This window comes from Balaenoptera physalus, assembly GCF_965194825.1.
Source record: "Balaenoptera physalus genome assembly, chromosome: 11".
Classification (NCBI taxonomy): domain Eukaryota; kingdom Metazoa; phylum Chordata; class Mammalia; order Artiodactyla; family Balaenopteridae; genus Balaenoptera; species Balaenoptera physalus.
The window spans coordinates 73,186,556-73,208,521 of NC_138896.1; the positions used below are offsets into that span (position 1 = coordinate 73,186,556).

Genomic DNA, 21,966 nt, shown 5'->3' on the forward strand with positions numbered 1-21,966 from the left:
GTCTGTCTGTGGTCAGGAAACCAAGAGAAGTTCATGCCCCTGACAAGTTTCAGCTGGCCAGCTGGCCACTTAGTATGTGGCCTCACCACTGTGACCGCAGGCTCCCAGCCACAGCCCTAGACTGCTGGCTCTGTGCTGGTCCCAGTGCTGTGGGCGCAGCTTGCTGCCAGCACTCCAGTTCTCCAGTAGTGCCTGATACAGGGCTGGTGGGAACGAGTGAGGGGAAGCCCTCTCTGGCTGGAGACGGGCTGTCTCACTCATAGGCAGTAGCTTGTTTGGTGCAGAAGGGGCTTGGAACAGAAAAGGTTGGACCCACTGGCCAAGTTCCACCTGCCTTGGACTTGCTACCCTGGGGACAGGTGAACTTTGCTCCCGGGTTGGGATGAAGGATGAAATACTTTTGGGGACTCAGCACTGAGCAGCTTATGTGGAAAATGAGTCTGAGTGATCTGGAGCCCTCTGCTCTATCGGGGCCTAACTGTTGACATTGGGGCTTGGGGGAAGCTGGGGGTCTGAGGCTCAGGGTAGCTTCCTGTGGCCACTGAGGGCTTGCCCAGCACTTGGGAAGTAGCCAAGAGGCCGCTCTGTGGGCCAAGCCCTGCCCTTGTGGGACACGCCATGACGGGTTAGATTCCTGGTCTTCACGTCATGGAGCATTCAGTTTGGTGGGAGAAGCACACCCCATCCTAGACCTTAGGCCCATAGTGAGGAAGGTCATGGTAGAGAGAGCCTGGAGGAAGTAGATCTCTTTCAGATGAGGGAAACACCCACTTCCTGACTCCTCCCCTCGTTCCCTGAGCCAGCCCCGCCTGGAACCCCAGGAATCCTCAGCCTCTAGGGGGCCCTTTCCTGCCCTCATCCAAAGGGCAGGCCCCTTTGAGAAGGGACACACTGCCCTTTCCCTGCTCCATGCCTGGCTACTTGGGCCCCCACTCTACTGCTGTTTAGAAAGATTTTGGCCAAGGCGCAGCTGCGGCCCTCCACCCTCACCCTATATTGGTTTCCATGCACAGTCTTCAGGTGACAGATGGGTGGGTGAGACTTGAAACTCTGTTGTTTCTAAAGTGACAGTGTCTGAAAGTGTCCCCCTGCCACCAAAGCAGGTACGGTGCAGTTAGGCACCTCTTCCCATGCCATGCCCACTTACCCCATGCCCTGTGTGTGCCACAGTCCCCTTCAGATATGGGGCTCAGGTAGGGCTGTCATCCCCCTGCCCCTCCATGGAGGGAATTCCCTGTCCCTTTGACCTGGGAGCCTCTCTGGGGAGGCTGTGAGGAAGCTGGGGACACATTGGCCCCTGATTCTTGGCCTCCATGAGCTGCAGGCCAGGTTCCCAGCGGGGTCTTGACCCCTGGGCCTCACTTTCCTCATGAGGGTCTAACAGATTAATACAGGGAAACCTCCAGAAGCAGGGCCAGGCACAGAGGGGGTGGCCAGGGACCATTAAGTATGATTCTTAACATTGCTGTGAGCACAAAACAAGAGGATATCTGTAAAGGATTAGCTGGGGCTTACTGAACACTTACCATGTACCAGGCATGAGATCAGTGCTTCATGAATGTGCTTCTGTTTAATCTCCACCTGCCCCCAATGAGGTGGGTTATTCTCAACTGTGCTCAAGTTTACAGATGGGGAAGCGGGGGCATGGAGAGGCAGTGTGACCTGCCCATGGCCCCAGCTGACAACGAAGTTCATTCTGGCTTTAACCATCCCCCTTCTACATTCACACAGGGGCTAACTATGCTTGGGCCTCTGTGCCAGGACCCACAGGGGTCAGGTAAGCACCAACTCTGATCAAGATCTATCTACCTTGTAGGAGCTGGTTGAATGGGTGCTGGAGGAGGTGACCCAAGGGCCCCATGTGGTGGGAGCTCAAGGTGGCCCCCTCATCCTGGAGGTGGGCTGTGGATCAGGAGCCATTTCCCTCAGCCTGCTGAGCAAGCTCCCACAGGTGAGCCCCCTATGCATCCCTCCACCCGACCCTGGGTAGACTGTGACTGGCACTTCCTGTCCTTCCTGCTGATCCCTCCCCAACCCACTCTGCTAGAATTACTTGAGAGGAAATGACGGAAAATAGGAGGAAGACAGAACTGCCCCAGCCCACCATAGTCACAGCCTTTAAGTCCCATCCCCTTGCATCTGGCCAGACCCTGGCCACAGAGGAAGAAAAGCTACTGAGTATTTCCCTCCTCTTCTAGCAGAGGGTTGGAAGAGGGCTCTGGTCCCCAGGCCTGGCCTTTCCGAACACCCTGTCTCCCATGTACCTTTTGTTTGTTCTTGGGGCAGAGCCGAGTCATTGCTGTGGACAAGGGAGAAGCCGCCATCTGCTTGGCCCATGAGAATGCTCAGAGGTAGGGGGGCTTGGGGGCAGAGGGTCAGGGTAGGGGGAGTCAGACTTTGGGGCCTGATCTCAACCTCTATCCAGGTATCAAACCCGCCGATGTCCACCCCCAAGAAGGAGGAGGCAGTGGGGGAGGCCTGGCTAGGTCCCACAGGGTTACAAATGGACAGTGGACACCAGGTATCTTGCTGGTCCAAGAAGGGTTTATTCTCCCATTCTTTGTAGCCAAGGGTAGGAGTCTGTCCCCACCCCCGCCCCCACCCCCTCTCCCCCTCCCCATGCTCACCTTTACCTTCCTATCTCTCCAGGCTTCGGTTGCAAGACAGGATTCGGATCATCCCCTTCGATGTGACCTTAGGTACTTTCCCCACCCATCTTCCCTGGGTGGGGATCCTGGGTCCAGATGCTGATGGGTGGATGAAGCACTCTGCAGAGATGGAGGGAGGGCTTACACACACACACACACACATACACACACCCCACACACCCCCCCCCCACACACCCCCACACACACACACACACCCCTTCCCCACCCCCAATCCTTGCTGAGGACAGGCAAGTCCCTGTTGCCTCCTGGGCTGACCTGACCCATGAAGGGACCAGCCACAGGATCTTTCTTACCTTTCGTATCCCCCATAATTAATTAATTTAACTGGGGCTTGTTTGTTGTCAAGAAGTAAGCAGAAGCTCAAGAGAAAGCCTTTGGGACCAAAATACTTGAGTGTCTGCCCGCCCCCGCCTGGCCCAGGCACAGCATGACTTGGCTGCATCCTTTACGGAGTGCCTTTGGAGTTCTGGCTCCAGCTCTGGCTCTATCACATGCCCACAGCATCCTTGAGCTTCATGTGCCCTCTCCATGGAGTGTGATACCTGGCACAGGGTGGGGCCAGTAAACAGAGCCACTAGGAATCAACTGAGGCCAGGCTTGTCCTCCATACACTCAGTCCATGTTGGCTATGAGGCAGAGTGTGGCAAGGCCAGCGGGGCGGCAGAGAACAGAGGCGCTTGCTTTGTCAGGCAGTCAGAGACGGCTGCCTGAAAGTGGCACTTGATCTGAGTCTTGCTTATTGAGGAGGTTTTTGATAGGAAGAAGAGAAGGCAAGGACGTTCCAGGGGGAGAACTGCCGTGTCAGAGCGTACACACTCCCAGCCAGGCTGCTGGCTGGGGACCCTGGACACTACTCTACAAGTTTAGTTTATTGGGTCCAGAGATAGGCCTAAGTTGTGGCTTGGGGAGAGGGATTACCCAAGGGACATAACAGTGCGTGGAGCTTCCACCCTTTACCTCCCATTCTCTGCTTTGTGTTCCCTTTGACCACAGAGGGGAGCTGGGCACATCTTCTACCCTGGGGCCCTGTGGACCTGGTCGTCAGCAACCCTCCCTACGTCTTCCACCGGGACATGGAGAAGCTGGCCCCTGAGATCCTCAGGTGTGGAGTAGACCAGAGAGGCCAGGCCTGAGAAGGCCTAATGGGATGGGTCTGCCCTGGAGGACCATACTATAGGAGGGATGGGGAGGCTGGGGGGCTGAACGGGGCAGTGGTGTTGAAAGAGAGGCTCACTCTGGAACCCACAGACCTACTTTGGTTCAGCATCTGCCTTCCCACTTAAGACCACTGAACCTCTCTGAGCCTCAGTTTCCTGCCTCTGAAAGGGGAGTGGTAGAGCTTTGCTGGGCCATGGGGAGGACTCGCTAATGACTAAAATATCAGACTACAGTGTACAACACATAGAAGGTGCTCAGATGGGTGCATCATTTTCCAGAAGACTGAGGCCCAGAGAGGGAAGGGACCTTGTCCAAGGTTGTGTGGGGGCTTAGCAGGAAAGCTGGGACTAAGACTCTACTCCAGGCTTTGCACTGAGCCATCCTGTTCTCAAATGGCCTGAGAACCAGGGGTAGCCCAGCAGCCTCTGGATGAGGCAGTGGTAGTGAGTGTCAGGGTGCTGGCTTCCAAATTCCTGGCTCTCAGGAGTGGTCAGGGCCAGCTCTAGGCCTCCCCAAGCCAAGAATAGGAACATCCTTGTTGTGGGGAGACCCTCATGCCCTGGGGGTAGTCAGTCAATGGGATTCGCTGAGCATGCCCAGCACTGCCCGGTGGGGGGCTGCATGTAGGAGGTAGGGGAATTGGAGCTGCCGTCATTCGGGGTCCTCAGACTTTCTTCTCAGCCCAGAGTGTAAGTTCCACAGAGCCCTCTTTATGGAAGTCCTGGTCAGCTTCTCCATACTTTTCAGATACCCCATCCCAGGCCCTTAGCTCTCACTGTTTTCCCCTTCAGCTATGAAGATCCACTAGCCCTGGACGGTGGGGAGGAGGGCATGGACATCATTACCCACATCCTGGCCCTGGCACCTCGGCTCCTGAAGGACTCTGGGTATGGATGGGATGTCTCCTGAGTCTGACCTCAACAGCCTCCTCCCCTCCCAGTATGTACTGGGCCTGCCCTGGGTGTCATTCTGCCTCCACCCCTCCCAGCTGGGACAACCCAGAAATGCAGGTCCAGCCCTGCCCAGCTGAGCTGACCCATTTCTCCCCCGCCTAGAAGCATCTTCTTGGAAGTGGACTCAAGACACCCAGAGCTCGTCGGCAGCTGGCTTCAGAGCCAGCCTGACCTGTCCCTCAATCTTGTGGCTGTGCGCAGGGACTTCTGTGGGAGGTGAGACTCTACCCTGCCCCCAGTCCCCACAGCCATGCTGGTCCTTCCACTCATACTATCACAGCTCTGGCTGTGGGGCAAGCGTGCGGTTCCCACCCCATGCTCATTCCCCAGGGCCCAGGCAGTAACTGGCCCCTTGTCCCTGTCTCCTTAGGCCCCGGTTCCTACATATCAGGAGGTGTGGGCCACAGCATGGTTGCCCTGTGGATGCCTGGCCAGGGCCCCAACCTGCCAGAGTGCCTGGCTGACATTTCTACCTGGAATGCTACTTGGAGGGAGGTGGATGGTGCCTTCCAGACCCCAGATGTTTGTGGCATTTCCCATGGCTCTGTGATTCTCCATGCTCTACATTTCTAGGAGACTTGGGAGTAGGCACAAGGGCGGGGGTGTCCTTCCTGGGCCAGCAAAGAGCAAGAGCACCCACAATCCAGCTTAGGAGCTCAGCAGACTGGATTCCCAGTCTGGCCCCATCGTGTCAGTGTGGCCAAGGCAGGTTGCTGTGTCTCTGTGGGTGGAATTGCTCTAGGGATGTTGGGAGATAGGGCCAATAAAGTGGCGAGAGACCAGCAAGTGGTGACCTAATGTTTTGTTATTGTGATTTGTGGGTCCCCTGACCCCTTGCCCCTAGGCAGTGCTGTGGGTAAGAGCTTCCTTCTGCCTTAGCAGGGCTGGCTGGCAGGCCCCAGCTGGTGGTGTGGGGAGCAGTGTGGAGAAAGGCACATGGTTGCTCCTTCTGGCCTTGGAAGCCAAGGTACTTGGCACTGATCAGCTCCCTCCCAAGGGCTGGCGTAGCCCTTCAGTGGCCCAGGTGCACTCAACACACACTCCCCTAACTGGGCCTAAGCTCTGAGCGCAGGAACCTCGTCTGAGCTTGAGCTTGGGGATGGCAGCCTACTTCCTGGTGGGGATGGGGCTGAGGGGCCTTGCACAGTTCTGGGGTCACATGTCCACATTCATTTAACTGAAAGCTTGAGCCAGTGAGGGGTGAACAGGGCTTGTGTTTACTTTTTATTACCATAGTTTTGAGCTAAAACATTCCTTCCAAGCCTTGGGATTTCTGAAAACCCATCTGTCCCTGGTTGGAGCTGGGGAGAGTGAGAAGCTGAGACAGAGTGGGCACCAGGTTTTGACCTCCACCCTAGCTCTGGTCTGCAGGCTTGTGGCTGCCAGGAGGCCTAAAGGCCCTTCTGTCCACAGCGACAGGAAACCTCCAGGTTGGCAGATGCTGGTGTTAGCCTGCATCAGGGTGGGTCTCAAGGAACATGGCAGACTAGGCTAGCTCATTCTGTTGGTCTCCCCTCCCATCCCCCCAACCCAGCACTTTCAAGGGCCTGACCTGGTGATGCAGTGGCCAGAGGCAGTGTGTCTGGTGGACAGCATCCTCTGATGGAGCCAAGATGCTGGATTCTAGAGCTGTGTCTTGCAGTGGGACCTTGGGCAGCTCCCTTCCCTGTGAGAAGCTGGCTCTTCTGGCTCCAAGGCCAGTGCAAGATGGCAGCCTCATTTTACTCTCAGTCAGTCAGGTAAAGTATGTAGCTGGTATTCAAGGGCCCACTCCCCAGGCAGGGACTCCACAAGAGAAGAAATGGCCTGCCTGAGGTCCCATGATGGGAGGAGGACAAATGGAGATAGGAAGTTAGGTCCCTGCCTTGGGGGAGTCTGTATTGCTGGAGTCATACCTGGCCTGAGCTACTCCCTCGCTGTGGTTGGGGGTTGTATTTGCCTTAGCAGAGGCCACATTGCAGTTCCCAGGGCTACCGTATACTGCTCCTTGCCCAGACCCAGCTGCATGGACCTCAGGCCGCCCATGGCTTCCTTTGAGGAGGAGCCAGGGACTCCCAGCCATGGCTGTTCCAAAAGGAACCTGGAAGAGTGGGGTGGGCTTTCAGAGCCCCCGTGTGCTCTCAGATCTCAGCCCGCCTCACCAGCATTGCCCTTCCTCTCCTCCTACCTGTGTCCTTGGGCTCTTGCTCTCTTCGCAGCATCTCAGGGTAGCTGCCCTGACCTAGCAGTCTGTTGCCTCCTTGTCCCACACCTCAACCACTGATGGCTTCCCTGATGGTCTTATCCTCCTGGCTTCAGGCCCGTTACTGAGGAAGGGCCTTGGCAAGCATGTGGATATAGCTCCCCAATAGTACATAATAATGGGGAGTGACAGTGTAGGCGTAGTTGGGGTCACTGAAGCAGGAGTCACCCTTGGGGACAACTTCCTCCCATGAGGCCTGACTCCCCTGCGAAAGAGGTGCAGGCCAAGTGGACTGGCAGGGCCAGGCTTCAAGCCTGCAGCCACTGGCTTGACTGGGACTTGGACGTTGAGCTCCAATGTTGGAGCCACACCAGCCTGGGTGCAGATCCTGGCATCTGCCCCTCACTAGGGTATGTCCTTGGGTAGATGACTTCAACTCTGTCAGCCTTGGCTTCTAAGTCTGAGAAATGGGACCAAGTGCTTTCTTTATCTTAATATGATGATTTTGAAGAGACCATGGGTTGCACCTTTCATGGGGCACTGTGACCGTTTTCACTGCTTGCCTTGGAGGGCAGACATAAGGAGGACCCTGTACCCTCATGTGTGTGTCTTGTGGTTGGCACCAACACGAGTCAGGCAGAGACATGGCAGTCTGGAAAGAAGGGAAGGCAGGGATTTCAGTCTCGGGCTCTTGACTTCTCTCTGCCCTCTGGAGATGGAGCCACCAAGAGGCTGGTAGCCTGGCAGCCAGATCTCCCCTCAGTCCCTCCTTTCCCTCTTCACCAGGGCCTGAGTGCCCCAAGGTCCAGGCCAGAGCAGCCTGTGGCTCCAGCCCAGGGAAAGCCAGTCTCACCTGCCTGTCTCCTCTTTCCTTACTGGGGCCAGAGCAGGGATGAGCTGCCTCCTTTAGCATGTGTCATGGAGCCCAGGAGACAGAACAGCAGGAGGATGTGGGGCTGATGGTAGAGTCCAGGCTCTACAGGCCCCTGAGGTCTTGAGGGATGTGCCTGCTGTCCACCCAGCCTCTGTCAGCTGGAGCCCCAAGCGTGGGCAGAGGGTGTAGGAGTCCCTGATGGATGTACTCTGGAAGAGCAATTACATCTCCTCTTCTGACAGTTGAGGAAACTGACACTTTGCCTCAAGTTGTATGCTTTTCCCAGCTGCCCATGGCTCTTTCCTTTGGGCCCATCTAGCTGCTTTATTGACATGTACCCTTTCTGCTCTCCCCTAACCCCACCTGGACCCTGGGCCATTAACTTCTCCCAATCCCTCCTCTAAATCCTTGGCTGGCTCCCCATGACCTGAATGTGGTCTCCGTGTCCTGCAGAGTCCAGATCTGAAGAGGTAGGGGAGGATGACTATGGGAAGGGTCTTGGGGAGCCCTCCCAAAGCCTCATCAGTGCTCTGAGTAAGCTTCCATCAGAACAAAGTATTCCACTGCTGACTGGCTTTGAGAACTGCTTTAACCTCTGCAGGCCAGCATGTTCCTTCCCATCCATCTTTGGATTCTTTCTTCCACTGCCCTAGACTCCAACTTCCCTGCAGAACTCTCCATTCCTCAAACACCCCTCCTTCCCTTTGCCCAGGCTGTGCATTCATCAGAAATGCTCTTGCCTACCACTTGTAGTCCAGATAATCCTCTCCTTCAGGCTCCAACACAAATGCTCTCTCCTCTGGAACACCCATCTGACCTCTGGGTTCTCCCCACCAGACCCTAGCCCACTTCTCCCAGTAGCATTGACATTCTGTCTCATGCACTTGGAAGCCTTCCTGTCTCTGTCTTCTCTCTGGGGTCCCATGTGGGTCTAGCATACCCTAAGCTCAGTAAATGTCCACCAGTAAGCCAACAGTATGCGTTTTCTAGAATGGAGCTGGAATTTCCCATGTGGCTCACATCGTACCTGACAGCAGCTCTCGCATATTCTGGTCAGCAGGGAGAAGAAGCTACGAGGGCTTAGCCTCCCACCCGAGCCAGGCAGCTGTTCAAGTTGAGCCATAGCCACTTCTTGGGCTACAGTGCACCTGATCTCTGCACAGTGGCCACGCCGAGTACAGGCTGTCCTGTCTGCAGCAGGGGCAGGCGCCAGGTTTCCTGGAGCTCTGGGCCCCAGCCAGACCCCAGCCAGCCCCCAGCCAGCACTGGCCAGAACAGCAGCCTGATCCCCCCTCATGACCCCCCCAGTCCTAGGACAGGCCATCTGGGCGGGGATTGGGACTGGTAAAGCAATCTTCCCCCTCCTGTAGTAGGTAGAATAATGGCCCCAAAGATGCCCACGTCCTAATCCCATAAACCTGTGAATTTGTTACCTTACATGGCAAAAGGAACTTTGCAGATTTAAGGATTTTGAGATGGAAAGATTATCCTGGGGTATTCAGGTGGGCTCAATATAATCACAAGTGTCCTTATGAGAGGGAGGCAGGAGTGTCAGAGAAGGGGATGTGACGGTGGAAGCAGAGGTCAAAGTGATGCCATTGCTGGAGGAAGGACCATGAGCCACGGAATACAGACGACCTCTAGAAGCTGGAAGAGGCAAGGGAATGGATTCTCCCCTAGAGCCTTAAGAAAGAATGCCAGCTTGCCAATATCTTGATTTTAGCCTCTTAAAACTGATTTTGGATTTCTGATTTCCAGAACTGTAAGATGATACATTTGTGTTGTTTAAAAACACTAAATTTGTGGTCATTTTGTTGTAGCAGCAATAGGACACTATTACGGATTTTGGTACCCGAAGTGAAGTGCTGCTCTAACAAATACCTAAAAATGGAAGTGGCTTTGGAATTGGAATTTGGAAATGGGCAGAGATTGAAAGATTTTGAGGTGCATGATAGATTGCCTTGAACACTTTTCCTCTGAGCAGTGAGGTGGGTGGGGATGGGGGTGGGAAACCCTTCACAACCTGGAGACCTGAGCTGCCCAGGCTCCCTAGAGCTGGCCCTTTCTTGGAGTGAGAGACTAGAAGACTGCCCAGGGTGGGACCCAGAGAAACTGGCCCAGGCACTGGGAGCTGTGGGGAATGGAACTGGGATCAGGGAGAGAGAGCAAAGCTGGCCTCCATGGTCCATCTCCAGTGGTATGGGGGCCACCCAGGCCCTCAGAGGGGACCTCAGAGACTGGATCTGAGCCTGGTCCTGAGTCCCATGGAGTCACGTGGCTGACCCAGCACCCCTGGAGTGTGTGATAATGAACAGGGTGTGAGGGTGAGCAGGTACTATGCCTGAAATGAGCGCAGCAGCCCCTGACTCCAGGATGATCCCTCCATGTAAGCCATGGAGGTTTGGCTCCTTCCAGCCTCCAGGCAGTGCCCAGTTCGTGCTACAAGCCTGTGCTGGGCTGTGTGGCTGGGCTAGAAGTGGGTCATTCCTAGGATTCTCAGCTTCATGATCCCCAGAGCTGAAGTGGCTACCTGGAACCTTCAACCCTATCCCTGATGTCAGCCACATTAGCCCAACTACAGCCTTGGGTGTGCGGGCAGATCTGGGTCTCATTTGAAGCCCTGATGGTAGTTGTGAGGAGAGCAGGGGTTCCTCTTTGCATCCCTCCCTGAGAGAACTGGTTATGCACCCTGCCAAGGAACCTTTAGCATCTTTGGCCTCATAACCAGGAATCCGATGTGTAAGAGCTTCAAATTCTGGGACCACTCCCCTTCCAAGACACTCCTCTCAATCATCCTATAGGGAAACGGTGGGGAAAGGCCAGTTTTACAGTTCACAGAGTAGGAGAGGCAAGGGAAGCTTACCTCAGCCTCACTGGGAGCCCTGGACTGAGCTGGCTTCCACCTGGCCCTGGGCATGACTGAGCGGAGAGGGTGAGGTGGCTCAGAGCAGCTCTGCCCAGCAGAAGGCAGGCCTTGTCTGGTTGCTCCTTCTTAGAGGCTGGGGTCTCTCTCAGAGACTTTGCCTTTCAGAGCAAGGGATGCCACTGTCTTGCCCCCCTGCTGTGCTGCGTCTATAGCCCTCTCCTGGGGCATGCATCTAGGGGAATGGAGGGGTCAGGTCTCCCAGCCTACTGAGCCCCAGGAGCAGGTTATTGGGACTTGAAGCACCCACAAAGATCCTTGTGTGCAAATAAGAACATTAAGGCTCAGCAGACCAGGGCTGGGGCTCAAACCCAGGTCTCTTCTCTGCCTCCCAGCCTCCAGCCATTTATCAGCTGCAGACCCCCAACCTGCCTTGCTTTCCAGGAATAGTCCTGTCTGCCATTCCTGGGAGTCAGTGTGAGGCCAAGCTACGTGGGTGAGTAGAGTGAACCCCGAGCTAGAGCTGCTTGGGCCTTGTTTGCCCTCAGACCCTGCAGCTGAGTGAAGTATCTGGGCAGCCCCCTGGGCCTTCCTCCTCCTCCATCTCCTTGCCATCATTTCTTGAGCTCCTTCTGGGCACTGGGCCCCAAGCAGCTGCTTTACATTTATTGGTGTTAATCCTCACACAACCCCACAGACTGGGTTTTTAATCATCTCCGTGATGAGGAAACCAAGGCTCAGCAGGGTGCAGTCACGGATCAGGTCTCACCGCTGGATTGGAAGGGAGGGTGAGGCCACCATTGGTGCCCATTTGACTGGTCAGTGACTGAGGTCAGCATAGCTAGGTCCTGGGCTGCCCCCCTGCAGAGCTTAGTGCAGAGGTCCACCTGGGCCTGTGGATCCTCAGAGCAGGAGCAGGGGTTGCCGGGGTTGTTCCCAGAGGGCTTTCCAGAAGCCCAGTGCCTACCCTGGTGGGCCCTTCTCCTGGGGTGTGTGCAGCATAGGCTCAGGCCTCTGTCTCCCAAGCCTTACTATGTGCCAGGCCCTGGGTAGATGACACCAGTCAGAAGAGCTTGTAAAATATGGAGATTGAATGGTGCACCCTGAACCAAGTGCTTCTGGGATTATCTTATTCACTCTCAAGACATCCCATAAGGCAAAGTCAGTGAACCCTCCCATTTTACAGATGAGGAAACTAAAACTGGGAAAGGCTAAGGAACCTGCTTATATGCTGGCTGAACTGGGATTCCAGTGCAAGCCGAATGACCCAGGGCCTGAGGCCTTGGTCATCACACCTGGCTTGAAGAGGGTAGGGTGCAGGACAGGGATAGAGCAGGCCCAGAGTGAGGACAGTCTGGGCAAAAGCCTGGATGCCTGAAGGCACATGGAGAGGACTGTGTTGTGGCGAGGTGGTGGTCGTGGTGGGTGTCTTTGGATGAGCTCTGAATGCATTTCTGGGTACCAGAGCCTAAATTAAGGGGCTCAGGGTGAGTTACAGGGTCAGGTAGGCGTTGAGGATATTCTCTAGCTGCCAGGAAGAGGGGACTGGGGTAGGAGGCTGCAACTGGGCCAGGATCTAGAAGCTGCTAGGGGCTATAGCAGTGGTATATAGCAATAGGCCTTCTGGAACAGAACCAACTCACAACCATTGCTGAGGGGTTGGATGTAGGGTGGGGGGTGGCCAGGACCACGATAGGGCCCAGGGCTCTGACTGGAACCTGGGGGCCCTGGAGCCACCCTGAACTGGGCACTGGGGTACTAGAGACAGCTTGAGAGAGTGGGGTGCCCTCAGGCCATCCCATAGGCAGTGTCAGGGGCAGTGGGCAGGGGTGTCTGGAGATCCAAATGTGACCATGTGGGGACATAACCTAGAGGCAGCCCTTTAGATAGAGTTGTGAAGACCACCCTCCCAGGCCTGAGCTCTGTCAACAACAGTAACTGGGCATCTCCATGTGTAATGGTGCCCCGTGCTACACACACTTTGTCATAAATCCTCAGTCTGCACATGAGGGGAGCCTTCCTTGGCCCACTAGACAGATGAAGCAACTGAGACTTAACTGGTGCAACATCACACAAGCAGGAAGTAGCCATGCTGGGCTTTGAACCCAGTCCTCTGACATCCCAGCTGGAAGGGGAGTGAGCAGGCCACAGAGGCCAGCTGCAGCCCGGGCCCCCGATACCCAGCTGGGGTGCCCCCAGGGCTGACATGGGCTTCCAGGGCAAAGAGGAAAGTGGTGAGTCAAACAGAAAGCACCAGATGTGGAATGAGCTTCCTCCCCTCCCAGCTGCCCCTGGTGCCAAACTTTCACACCCCACAGCAGAGGAGCCCATGGGGGAGGGGAGGGCAGTGAAAGTGGCTGCTGCTGAAAGGAGGCTCTGATGTACTCCGGATGTGGGGTGGGACTGACAGACACCCAGACTCTGGTTCCCTGCTGACAGGTGGGTGAGGAAAGTGAGTCCCCTCTCAGCATAAGGAGGTGTAAAGCCTGCCATATCAGGCGGAACATTTCAGGTCCCCAGGCCTGGGAGGTTCTGGGAGAGGGTGCAGGTGGATGTGCCTAAAACCCTTCTTGAAGGCATTCCACAGCTCAAGAACTGACCAGGGCTCCCCACTCTCTCTGCTTGCACAGAAATCCTCTGTCTCTTGTCATTCTGCCCAGCCCTCCTGCCCAGAGCCCTAGAGCTGTAGAGTTTGTTCTTTCAAACCAAGTTTCACGTGGAACTCAACTATGTAGTTTTTAAAAGATAAAAGCATCATTTTAAACATAAATGTATTTTATAAGTTCAAATTCTCAACACTTTCTTAGCATTAAGTCCATCAAGGTGAACAGCGATGAGCACTGACATTTGAACTGGGGGCTAGGATGGGAGTTGCAGTCTTATGTCAGCCTCAGCGTTCAGTGTCTTTCAGTGTTTGGTTTTGGTGGCACAGGACCAAATGACCCCACCAAGTGATTCTCACAGATAAGTGGTTACAAATGGTAGCATGTTTCTGAAGGGCCCCTTGCAGTCTCTTTCATTTGCAGGGACAGCAGGAGAAGGCTTATGTCCAGCTCAGCCCAAACCTGGTTCTCTGGACACATGGGTAGGATTCTAACGTATCATGGTTTGGTGTTGTGCCCATTTGAGTGTGTGTGTGCTTTTTTAAACTGGGCTTTTTCCAATAGTTAAAAATATGAACGAAAGAAAAGAGGGAAAGAGAGAGGGGGAAAAAGGAAAGGAGGACGGGAAGGGAGGGGAAGGAGAAAGAAGGAACTCACATGGGGCATCTGAGAATGCCCTCACTCAGGTTCTTGGTGAGGGCAGCCTCTGTCTCTCCTGGGAAGCCCACCCTGACTGCTCCACCCCTACCTGTCCAGGAGGTTCCAGTGCCTCCTCTCACTCAGCATCTGTCTCAGCAAGTGAATCTGGGCCACATACTTCTGAAAAGTCTGAGGAGTCCACGACTCCCTCCTGGCTCTGGTGTGGACCTTCCAGGTACTCAGTCCCTGGTTCTGGGGCAGGGAAGAAGGTCCCAAGGAGGGGACAGGGACTAGGGGCTTCCCCAGGCCCTATGTGGGATCTCCAGGGGTGGGAGGACTGGGGAACCCAGTGCCCCTGAGAGCCTGGGGTTTCTGTACCTTCATTTCTGGGAACTTGCTATGCTTTAGGAAGAGAGAAATGAGAAGCAAAACCCTAGGGCCCCAGCACCACCAACCCCCCTTCCTGTCTTCCTTCCGCTGAGTCATAGCCAAGAGCCCAGCACCTCTGCCTCCTTTGGGGCCATCTGGGTGGGGTGGAATTCAGAGTCATGTGAGGACACAGCATCTGGACAAGTCCTCTTTTCCTGCCAATATCTGTGAGGGACCCTGACTTGCTGAGGCCTGAAGCTACCTCCCAAGCTTGGAGAATGGGTGACTGAGGTCCTTAGTGTCCTGTCTCTCCCCCATCCCCAGCCCCACTGTTCACCTACAAGCATTGAGCACCAACTGTAAGCCAGGTGGGGTGGTTCAGATGGGGCCCTGTCCTTGAGGAACTCATGGATTTGGACATGGACTCCTCCTGACAGGCCCCTCATGACTGGCTGTGTCCTTAGGCTTGTTCTGGTCAGCAGTAGGGAGCCAGGCCACATCACACACGCCCATCATAGAGACCTGCACACCCCTACACAGGTACCCATAGATATGTGCATGTGCACAGGTGTGGGACTTGAGCATGTGGGTCCATGTCCATGATCACAGGTGTGTCCACACAGGGCTTCCATTGGATGGGGGAGCTCCAGGCTCTGGGAACCAGGTCAGGACCTTGTGTGTGTGGCCTCTGTGAGGGGCCCCAGGTTGCTGAGGGCCGAGGCTGTCTTCCATACTTGGAGAAGGGGTGACTGAGGTTCTTATGAGGTATCACCCTGTCTTGGAGGCCCAACTACTGTCTCTGAGTTATGGGAGCTCATGGGAGCTTGAGTACTATGCCCCCATTTCTTGGAAAAGAAAGCTGAAGCCCAGAGAGGGCCCACGACTTGCCCAGGGTCACACAGCAAGTTAGGGGAGATCTGGGAGGGGAATGGGCCAGACCTAGGCACCTGTCCACATCCCTGACCTTTCTGGCCTGGCGTTTGGGGCTTGGCAATCCCTGATGACCACACTGCATCAAACTCTGGGTTGATTCTCCCAGAAAACCCACCTAGGGACCAACCACAGGGTCCTCCCAAGCCTTGCCATTTCTAGGAGTTTCCCCCACACTACACCTTTGCTTGGGCTGTCCTAGCTGCCTGGAATGCCCTCTCTCTCTCAATCTCTGTCTATCTCTCTCTGATTCTGCAAATAAAATCCAAACTTCCAAATTCTGTTTAAATGGTTTCTATACCTTCTTTGACCCCCTGGAACTTTCCCCTGCCTCTAGCCTCCCTCAGCCTGTGTCCCCCTCACTCCCACCCATTTTGCACCCACCTACTAAACATAAAATTGACCCCTAGAGCCCTAGGCTGGGTGTGAAGGGTCCTTAGAGGCTGAGACAGTGGAAGCCACACCCAGGCCAGCCCAGCCCTCCAGACTTTGCCAGGCCCTGGGGTGGGCCCTGGAGCTAGGAGAGGAAACCGAACCTCTGCTAGGCCTCACCATCTGCCCCCAACTCTGCTCCTTCCCTGAAGGCCCAGAAGCCTGGAGCACTGTACTCTCGGCAAGATTGATCCCTCGGAGTTTACCATTCCAGCTTTTGTTTATTCCCCCACACCCTGAGTACCCCTCAACTGGGGGCTAGGCCTGTGTTTGGTGGGGTGGAGGGTGGGGGTTGAACAAAGAGTAGAGAAACCTCAGATTTGTTGGGTGCCGCCCTTTCATTAAATGGCCCTGGACAGAGCTGTCTGCTCCTTTCCAGAGCTCTTCCCTTCCACTTGGTCTCAGGAGGCAGGCAGGGAGTCTGCCTTTGCCCCATGCGGCACTGAGCCCCATCACTGCCTGGCTATCCCCTCACTCCCCTACACCCCTAACTGGGAGCCTAAGGTTAATTGTCAGGCCTAACCTTGGTGCTAGAGTATGAAGGAAATATTGACAGAGACACTGCCCATAAGGAGTTCATGGCCTAGTGGAGAACAGAGGCAAGTAAACAGGTCCTTATCCTTGGCCCATGTGACATGCATTTGATCACTGTCTGCTCGGCACTGTGCCAGGCACTGGGCATGGGCAGTATTCAGATAAGGCCCTGCTCACATGGAGCATATCCCTTCCCACTCAGGTTCCCACACAGCAGTTGCAGTGCTCAGCTTGAGGCTTTCTCTATGGCAAAGGCCAGCTTGGTAGGTGAAATGGGCAGGGAGTTCACCCCCTGGAGCAGCCCTAAGCCAGTGAAGAGTGGGAGTTGGTGGATACACATCCCAGCTTCCTTACCTCTCGGGTAGGACAACCCTGATGTGTGTTCTACACTATCTCTCAACCGAGGACTGACCTCAGTTGTCCACAGAGAGAGCACACTCATTAACACACCTGCTTTGGCTTCCTTTCCTTTCCTGTCTCACTTCCCCTGTCCTCTATGTCAGGAACTGGGAAGGCTCTGAGATTTCACCCAACTCAACAAGCTAACAAGTTGCCATATTCCTGAGGATGTTGGCTGAAGACACAGATTCCTGCTTGAGAAACAAAGGTCAGTTTACTTTCCACAGTAACAGTAGACAGAGTATCAGCATTTTCTTGTACCACTTCCCTGAACCCCAATTCCTGCAGAGTGACCCAGTAAGGGCCAGATGATGCCTGCGCATGCCGTGGGTTGACAGGAGAGGAACCCTGAGATCAGGGAACCCAAATCTTTTATAATAGACTATAAACAAACCTGCCCACCCTTCACTCCAGAGGCAGATATTATCTTTATTATACTGGACAGTAAACAAATCTGCCTTTTTCCCTGGAGGGAGACGCTATCTCTATCTTCTAAGGCTGTTCACTGGAATAATCACCCATTTTGAAAGTATTGTTCGGAACAAGGGCAGTCAGTGCCTCTACCAGCAAGTGTACAGAAATGGGAGATAACCAGGAAAAATTGCCTCCCTATCCTCTACTGGTGCTTCTTGACATCACCTCTGAAATAAGCTGTTTGTGTTTGGATCCTTGTCCCTGAGCCTGCCTCTGGGGGAAACCCTCCAAGACTTGGAAGATGACACTAAATGGGCAGTAATGGATTTCTGGCTTGGCTCTCATTTCTCCAGACCTGTCCTGCAAGTAATGCAGGGGAGCCACATGAAGGAAGAAGTTTCCTTACCCAGAATCGATACTGTTGTGACTCTTAAGGAGGTGCTCTAAAAGACTCTTAGGGTGTGATTTTTTCATGTTTAAATATTTAGTCCATCTAGAATTATTGAGATTTCCCTGTGTGAGGTAGACATTGGACTTCATTTTTTTCCCAAATCAATATCAATTATTGGATTGATATTGGATCAATATCATTTATTGGAAATTGTGCCTGGTCTGTCACCACTCTCTTCTAAGCTGCTTGGAGGCTGTTATTCAGAATGTATCACAAGCACACAAATGATCAATTCACAATAAATGGACTAAAGAACCCATGGGCAATCACCATCACTGGGGATTTGACACTCAGCGCTGGCACAATGTGAGACAAACCCAACACCCACTTGTGATGACACCATTCAGACCCCAGGGAAATGCAGGGAGGCTGTGAACCAGCCTTAGAGTTCGCAGGGGATTTGAACACGAATTGGGAAGGTTTCTTTCTATAAAAATATTTAACAGTTAATAAAAATTTCAAAAAGTTGAATAAAATTTTAGTTTAAATCTTTTTGACTTAAATTTTTATATTAGTTCATTATAACTTATAGTTTGTATTTTTCCTTTTAATTTTACTAATTTTGATTATTTAAAAAATAACTTTTTGGAATGTATTTTAAATACTTTCAATTTCTAATATTTTAAATTTAATTCATATTTTTGTGCTCTTTGAATATAATATTTTATTTTAGTCTTTTAAATCATTATTGCCAATAGGATAGTAATTATGTGAAAATCTTGACTATAACAACATGATCAATAGTTTTACTGGAATCAAAGTAAGAACAGTGAATGTTACAGAATAAGTATATAATACCTTATGAATTAGGCATGTCTGTATCTTCTTACTCACTTAGTATCAGTGAACACCTGAACATGAGCAATAATCATTAAATTCAATCATCTTTGATATCTGACTTTCTGATATTTTTATGACTTTCAGACATACAAAAACCACAGATTTACAGATTTTTTATTGTTATGAAAGTTTACTTGTTGAGTAGGAGGATAGAACGTGTTTTATTAGCAGTTTGTAGCTTGATTTATGATTTTAAATATTTAGATTCTGTAGTGTGGGCCTCCATTTGTCCTTTTGCCCGGAGCACTGCAAATGTCAGGGCCTGTGCTCCAGTGGGAAGAGCAGATGTGTCCATAGTTCTTCCTGTTGCAATAAGGGCCAAAGATAGAGTGCTTCTGGGGCTCTTGTCTACTTGGGCCTATGGTCAAGGGGGAGCCGGAGGGGTGGATTGGGACCAGGGAGGAGACCCCAAGGAGAAAATTCACCAAACATATTTACTCCTCACCATGATTCTGTAAGGTAAGAAGTCATGACTGGCTCAAGTCATGCAGAGTGCCTGGCTCTGGAGCCACCTATATAGAGCAGGGCACCAGTGTCCTCTGCAAACCCAGTACGTGCCACCCAGCAGCTCTTCCCACTCAGGTTGGGTGGTTCCAGGTCCAGTCCTCCCATGGTATCTTCCCAGTCAAGGCCAACCTGACCTGGGTGCAGGCACCAGGGCTGCTAAGTGGTGGAGAATGCAGCACTACACTGCCAGCTGCCTCAGGTAGCCCCAGAGAACCAGCACTCCAAAGCTCAAGCATAATGGTGAACTGTGTCCCTAGGGTGCCCCACCATCCTCCTGCAGGGGTCAAAGGGCCTCTCTGTCACAACCCTGCCTCACAGCCCCCGCCTGGGCACTGAGTCTCAGCCTTTCTCAACCCCAGGACTGGCCTCTGGAGGATGGGCTGGGGGCCCCATCTCTGTGACAAGTCGGGGGTGGGTGGGTAGCAGGCTTGGAGCTGTGCTCAGTGAGAGCCAAGGAGTGACCTGAGGGCATGAGGGGAGAGGCAAATCCCTGCCCACACCTCTGTCCAGCCTTAGCCAGGGAGGGTTCTCCATTCTTCTGAGGGCAAACTGGTCCTGAGTGGTTAAAAGACTGCCCCAAGGTCACCCAGCTAGAGAGGGAGGCCCTTATTTCCCCTCTCTGCCCGTCTAGACATGCCCCCCAGCACCCCTTCAAGACCCCTGCTGTCCCCAGGACCCTTTGATGGGAATACTCATGGCTACTCCCTCAAAGTGTGACTAGGTCCCAACCCAGTCCCAGAACCAGGTCACAACCTGCACAGCTGTCCTGGGGGCCCTGCAGCTTCTCCTCTTCATTCTCTAAGTAGGGAAACTGAGTCTCCAACAGGCCAGATGTATGCTCAAGACTGCACAGCTGGGCACTGGTGCTAGGACCATACCAGGTGGCCTGATGCTGAGGCTGGGACCTGTACCCCAGCTGTGGGACAGGGATCTGAGGGGAAAGACCCTGTAGGAAGAGACTGGCCTGAAGGAGAGACAGAAGTCCTGGCCAGAGGTTTCCCATTCATCAGCAAGGGACTCAATGAGCAGGGCCTGGCACTGCTGATCCCACCTTGCTCGCCCTCCTCCTCCCCCTTAGCCTTCGTAGCCCTGACTGCTCACCAGCCTGGGCAGTACACTTGCACCTAACATCCCACTTTCACCTGTGCCCCCTCACCTGCCTATTGCCCCTCCTCCCAGGCACGCACACCCCCCCTTTTCCCTATTGTTTCTGGTTTTCCACTCTGTGCCTATCCCTGGGCTGGATGTTGGGTACCGCAGAGGTTGTGCCAGACCTGGGCCTGTCCTGGCAGAGCCCTTAGAGGGACCCTGCAGACTCAGTGCTGAGAGAGGGGAGTCTAAGGAGGCACCCGCAGTCAGGGAGGGCTTCCTGGAGGCAAGGACCCCAGCTGTGGCCTCAGCTCCCCCTCCCCCTCACCTAGGTCACTGCCCCTCCTCTGAGCCTCTCTCCCTGGAGTGGCCAGCGGGTTCCAGGAAGCGTCCCCTCGCTCTGCAGTGCCGATTCCAAGAACCGCGGCTCCTGGCAGCGCTTGCTCAGGATCCTTTCCTAGAACATAGGCCTCGCCCCACCCAGGCTGCTGGGGTCTCATTGGGCAGCTGGCAAAGGGAATGAAGGAGGGGGTGCCCTGGGCGGGGGCCTCTGTAGAGTCCAGACGCTGGGAGGTGGGCCTAGGCTGTCAGCCCAGAGAGGGTGGCCACACTAGGGTCGGGGGGCAGGAGGTCAATGTGTGTGAAGGCACTTTGACTCCCAGTCAGCTAGGGGGCGGGGTAGGCCCAGTGAGTTCAGCTCACAGCCTCCCTGAACACACAGGAGGCTCACCACTTGGACCCAGAACTTGGGGTCAGCTTGCTACACTCCATCCTCGATTCCCCGACCCCCATCCCAGGGTCCCATCTCATAGGCAAATGACACAAGCCTCACTCTGGCCTCAGAGCAGGCCTTCATCAGATAACCTCCAGAGGTATAGACCAGGGGACAGGAGTGGCAGGTTCTGAGCAGTGAAGGGGGGATGGGACAGTCGGTCCTTGGAAGGACATGACACCTGTATTATTAATCTTCTTACAATTTCACCTTGCCTGATTATAACAGAGGAAGTCACCCCATCCGACACCCTCAGCAAGGTGGGTGGGGGTTGGGGGTGACAGGCCCTGATTCATGGGCAAGGACAGGGCCCAACTTCCTTCAAGGTCACTGGGCCTCCCACTCTGGGGCGTGTCCTCCACCCCTGCCACCTCTGAGCTGGCACCAGGCCTGCCCACCCGTCTGGGACCTGCCAGATCATGTTGAGCAACCAGTTCCTGAGAAGCGTTGAAGGCTGTTTGGTTTAAAATTAACTCCCCCACTACCCCTCCCCTGCCTGCAGGCCTCCTCCGAGTTCTTGGAAGAGGCGCTCTGCTCTTTCTTCCTGGGAAGAGGCCTCTAGCCACAGCTGCTGCGATTCCAGCAAAAACACCTCACCCAGTGTGGGGGTGGGGGGTACCCATTCCACGCCTTCTCTGCCCTCTAGTTCTCTGCCCTCTAGTTCTCTGCCCTCTGTGAGGCCCAGGGATACTCCTGGAGCCTAGCATGCCCCAGTTCACCCACTGAGACCCAGAGGAGAAAGGGGGTGACTGTCAAGGTGCTAAGAGCAGGTGCTACTGCCCCAAAGCCCACAGCCCCCCAATCAGGCACCTGCTAGCTCTGAAGAGAAAAAGGGCTATAGAGACCCAGTCTGAGCACCTCTGGGGTAGAGAGAGTGTGAGCTGATCGCACTGACAGCAAACCCAGGACTTTGGTCTACTTTAAGACATGTATGGCTCAGAGAGATAAAGCAATCTGCCCAGGGTCACCCAGCTTTGCCTGCCTAAGCTCAGCCTGCCCACTAGATGCCAGGCTGACAACACTGACCTCGCAAGGATGCCCAGAGGCCAGACCCCGCAGGCACTCACACTGGCAATAGAGCTCTCTTTTTCTCTTACCCACACTCCTCTAACTGCTCCGGAAACCCATCTCCTTCTGGATAAGCCTTCATTTTCTAGTGTTTCCTTGGGCTCCATGTTTCTATGGCTTTGGAGAAAAGGTTTCCTGAGAACCTGCTCTCCTAACAACTCCTCCTACCATGGCCATCTACCCAAAGGAGCTGAGAAATACAAAGGAATGTTGGCCAAGT

The 21,966-nt window shown here is 54.1% G+C and overlaps 1 protein-coding gene across 14 annotated transcripts in view; it reads left to right on the top strand.

The window, feature by feature from the left end:
- HEMK1 (HemK methyltransferase 1, mitochondrial release factors N(5)-glutamine) overlaps nucleotides 1–21,966 on the top strand; it is a 34,043-nt gene that overhangs the window by 4,766 nt on the left and 7,311 nt on the right. For 4 of the 14 annotated variants that reach the window (XM_082414732.1, XM_082414737.1, XM_082414735.1 and 1 more), the window contains 6 exons: nucleotides 1,817–1,951; nucleotides 2,287–2,351; nucleotides 2,650–2,699; nucleotides 3,663–3,771; nucleotides 4,619–4,714; nucleotides 4,883–4,996. In XM_082414732.1, coding sequence (XP_082270858.1) covers nucleotides 1,817–1,951; nucleotides 2,287–2,351; nucleotides 2,650–2,699; nucleotides 3,663–3,771; nucleotides 4,619–4,714; nucleotides 4,883–4,996 — 569 coding nt within the window. Of the gene's footprint in view, nucleotides 1–1,816; nucleotides 1,952–2,286; nucleotides 2,352–2,649; nucleotides 2,700–3,662; nucleotides 3,772–4,618; nucleotides 4,767–4,882; nucleotides 4,997–5,150; nucleotides 5,579–6,314; nucleotides 6,520–7,847; nucleotides 15,519–16,709; nucleotides 16,814–21,966 lie in introns of those variants that run through there. The other 10 variants (XR_014251211.1, XR_014251212.1, XR_014251213.1 and 7 more) reach the window with 10 other exon arrangements.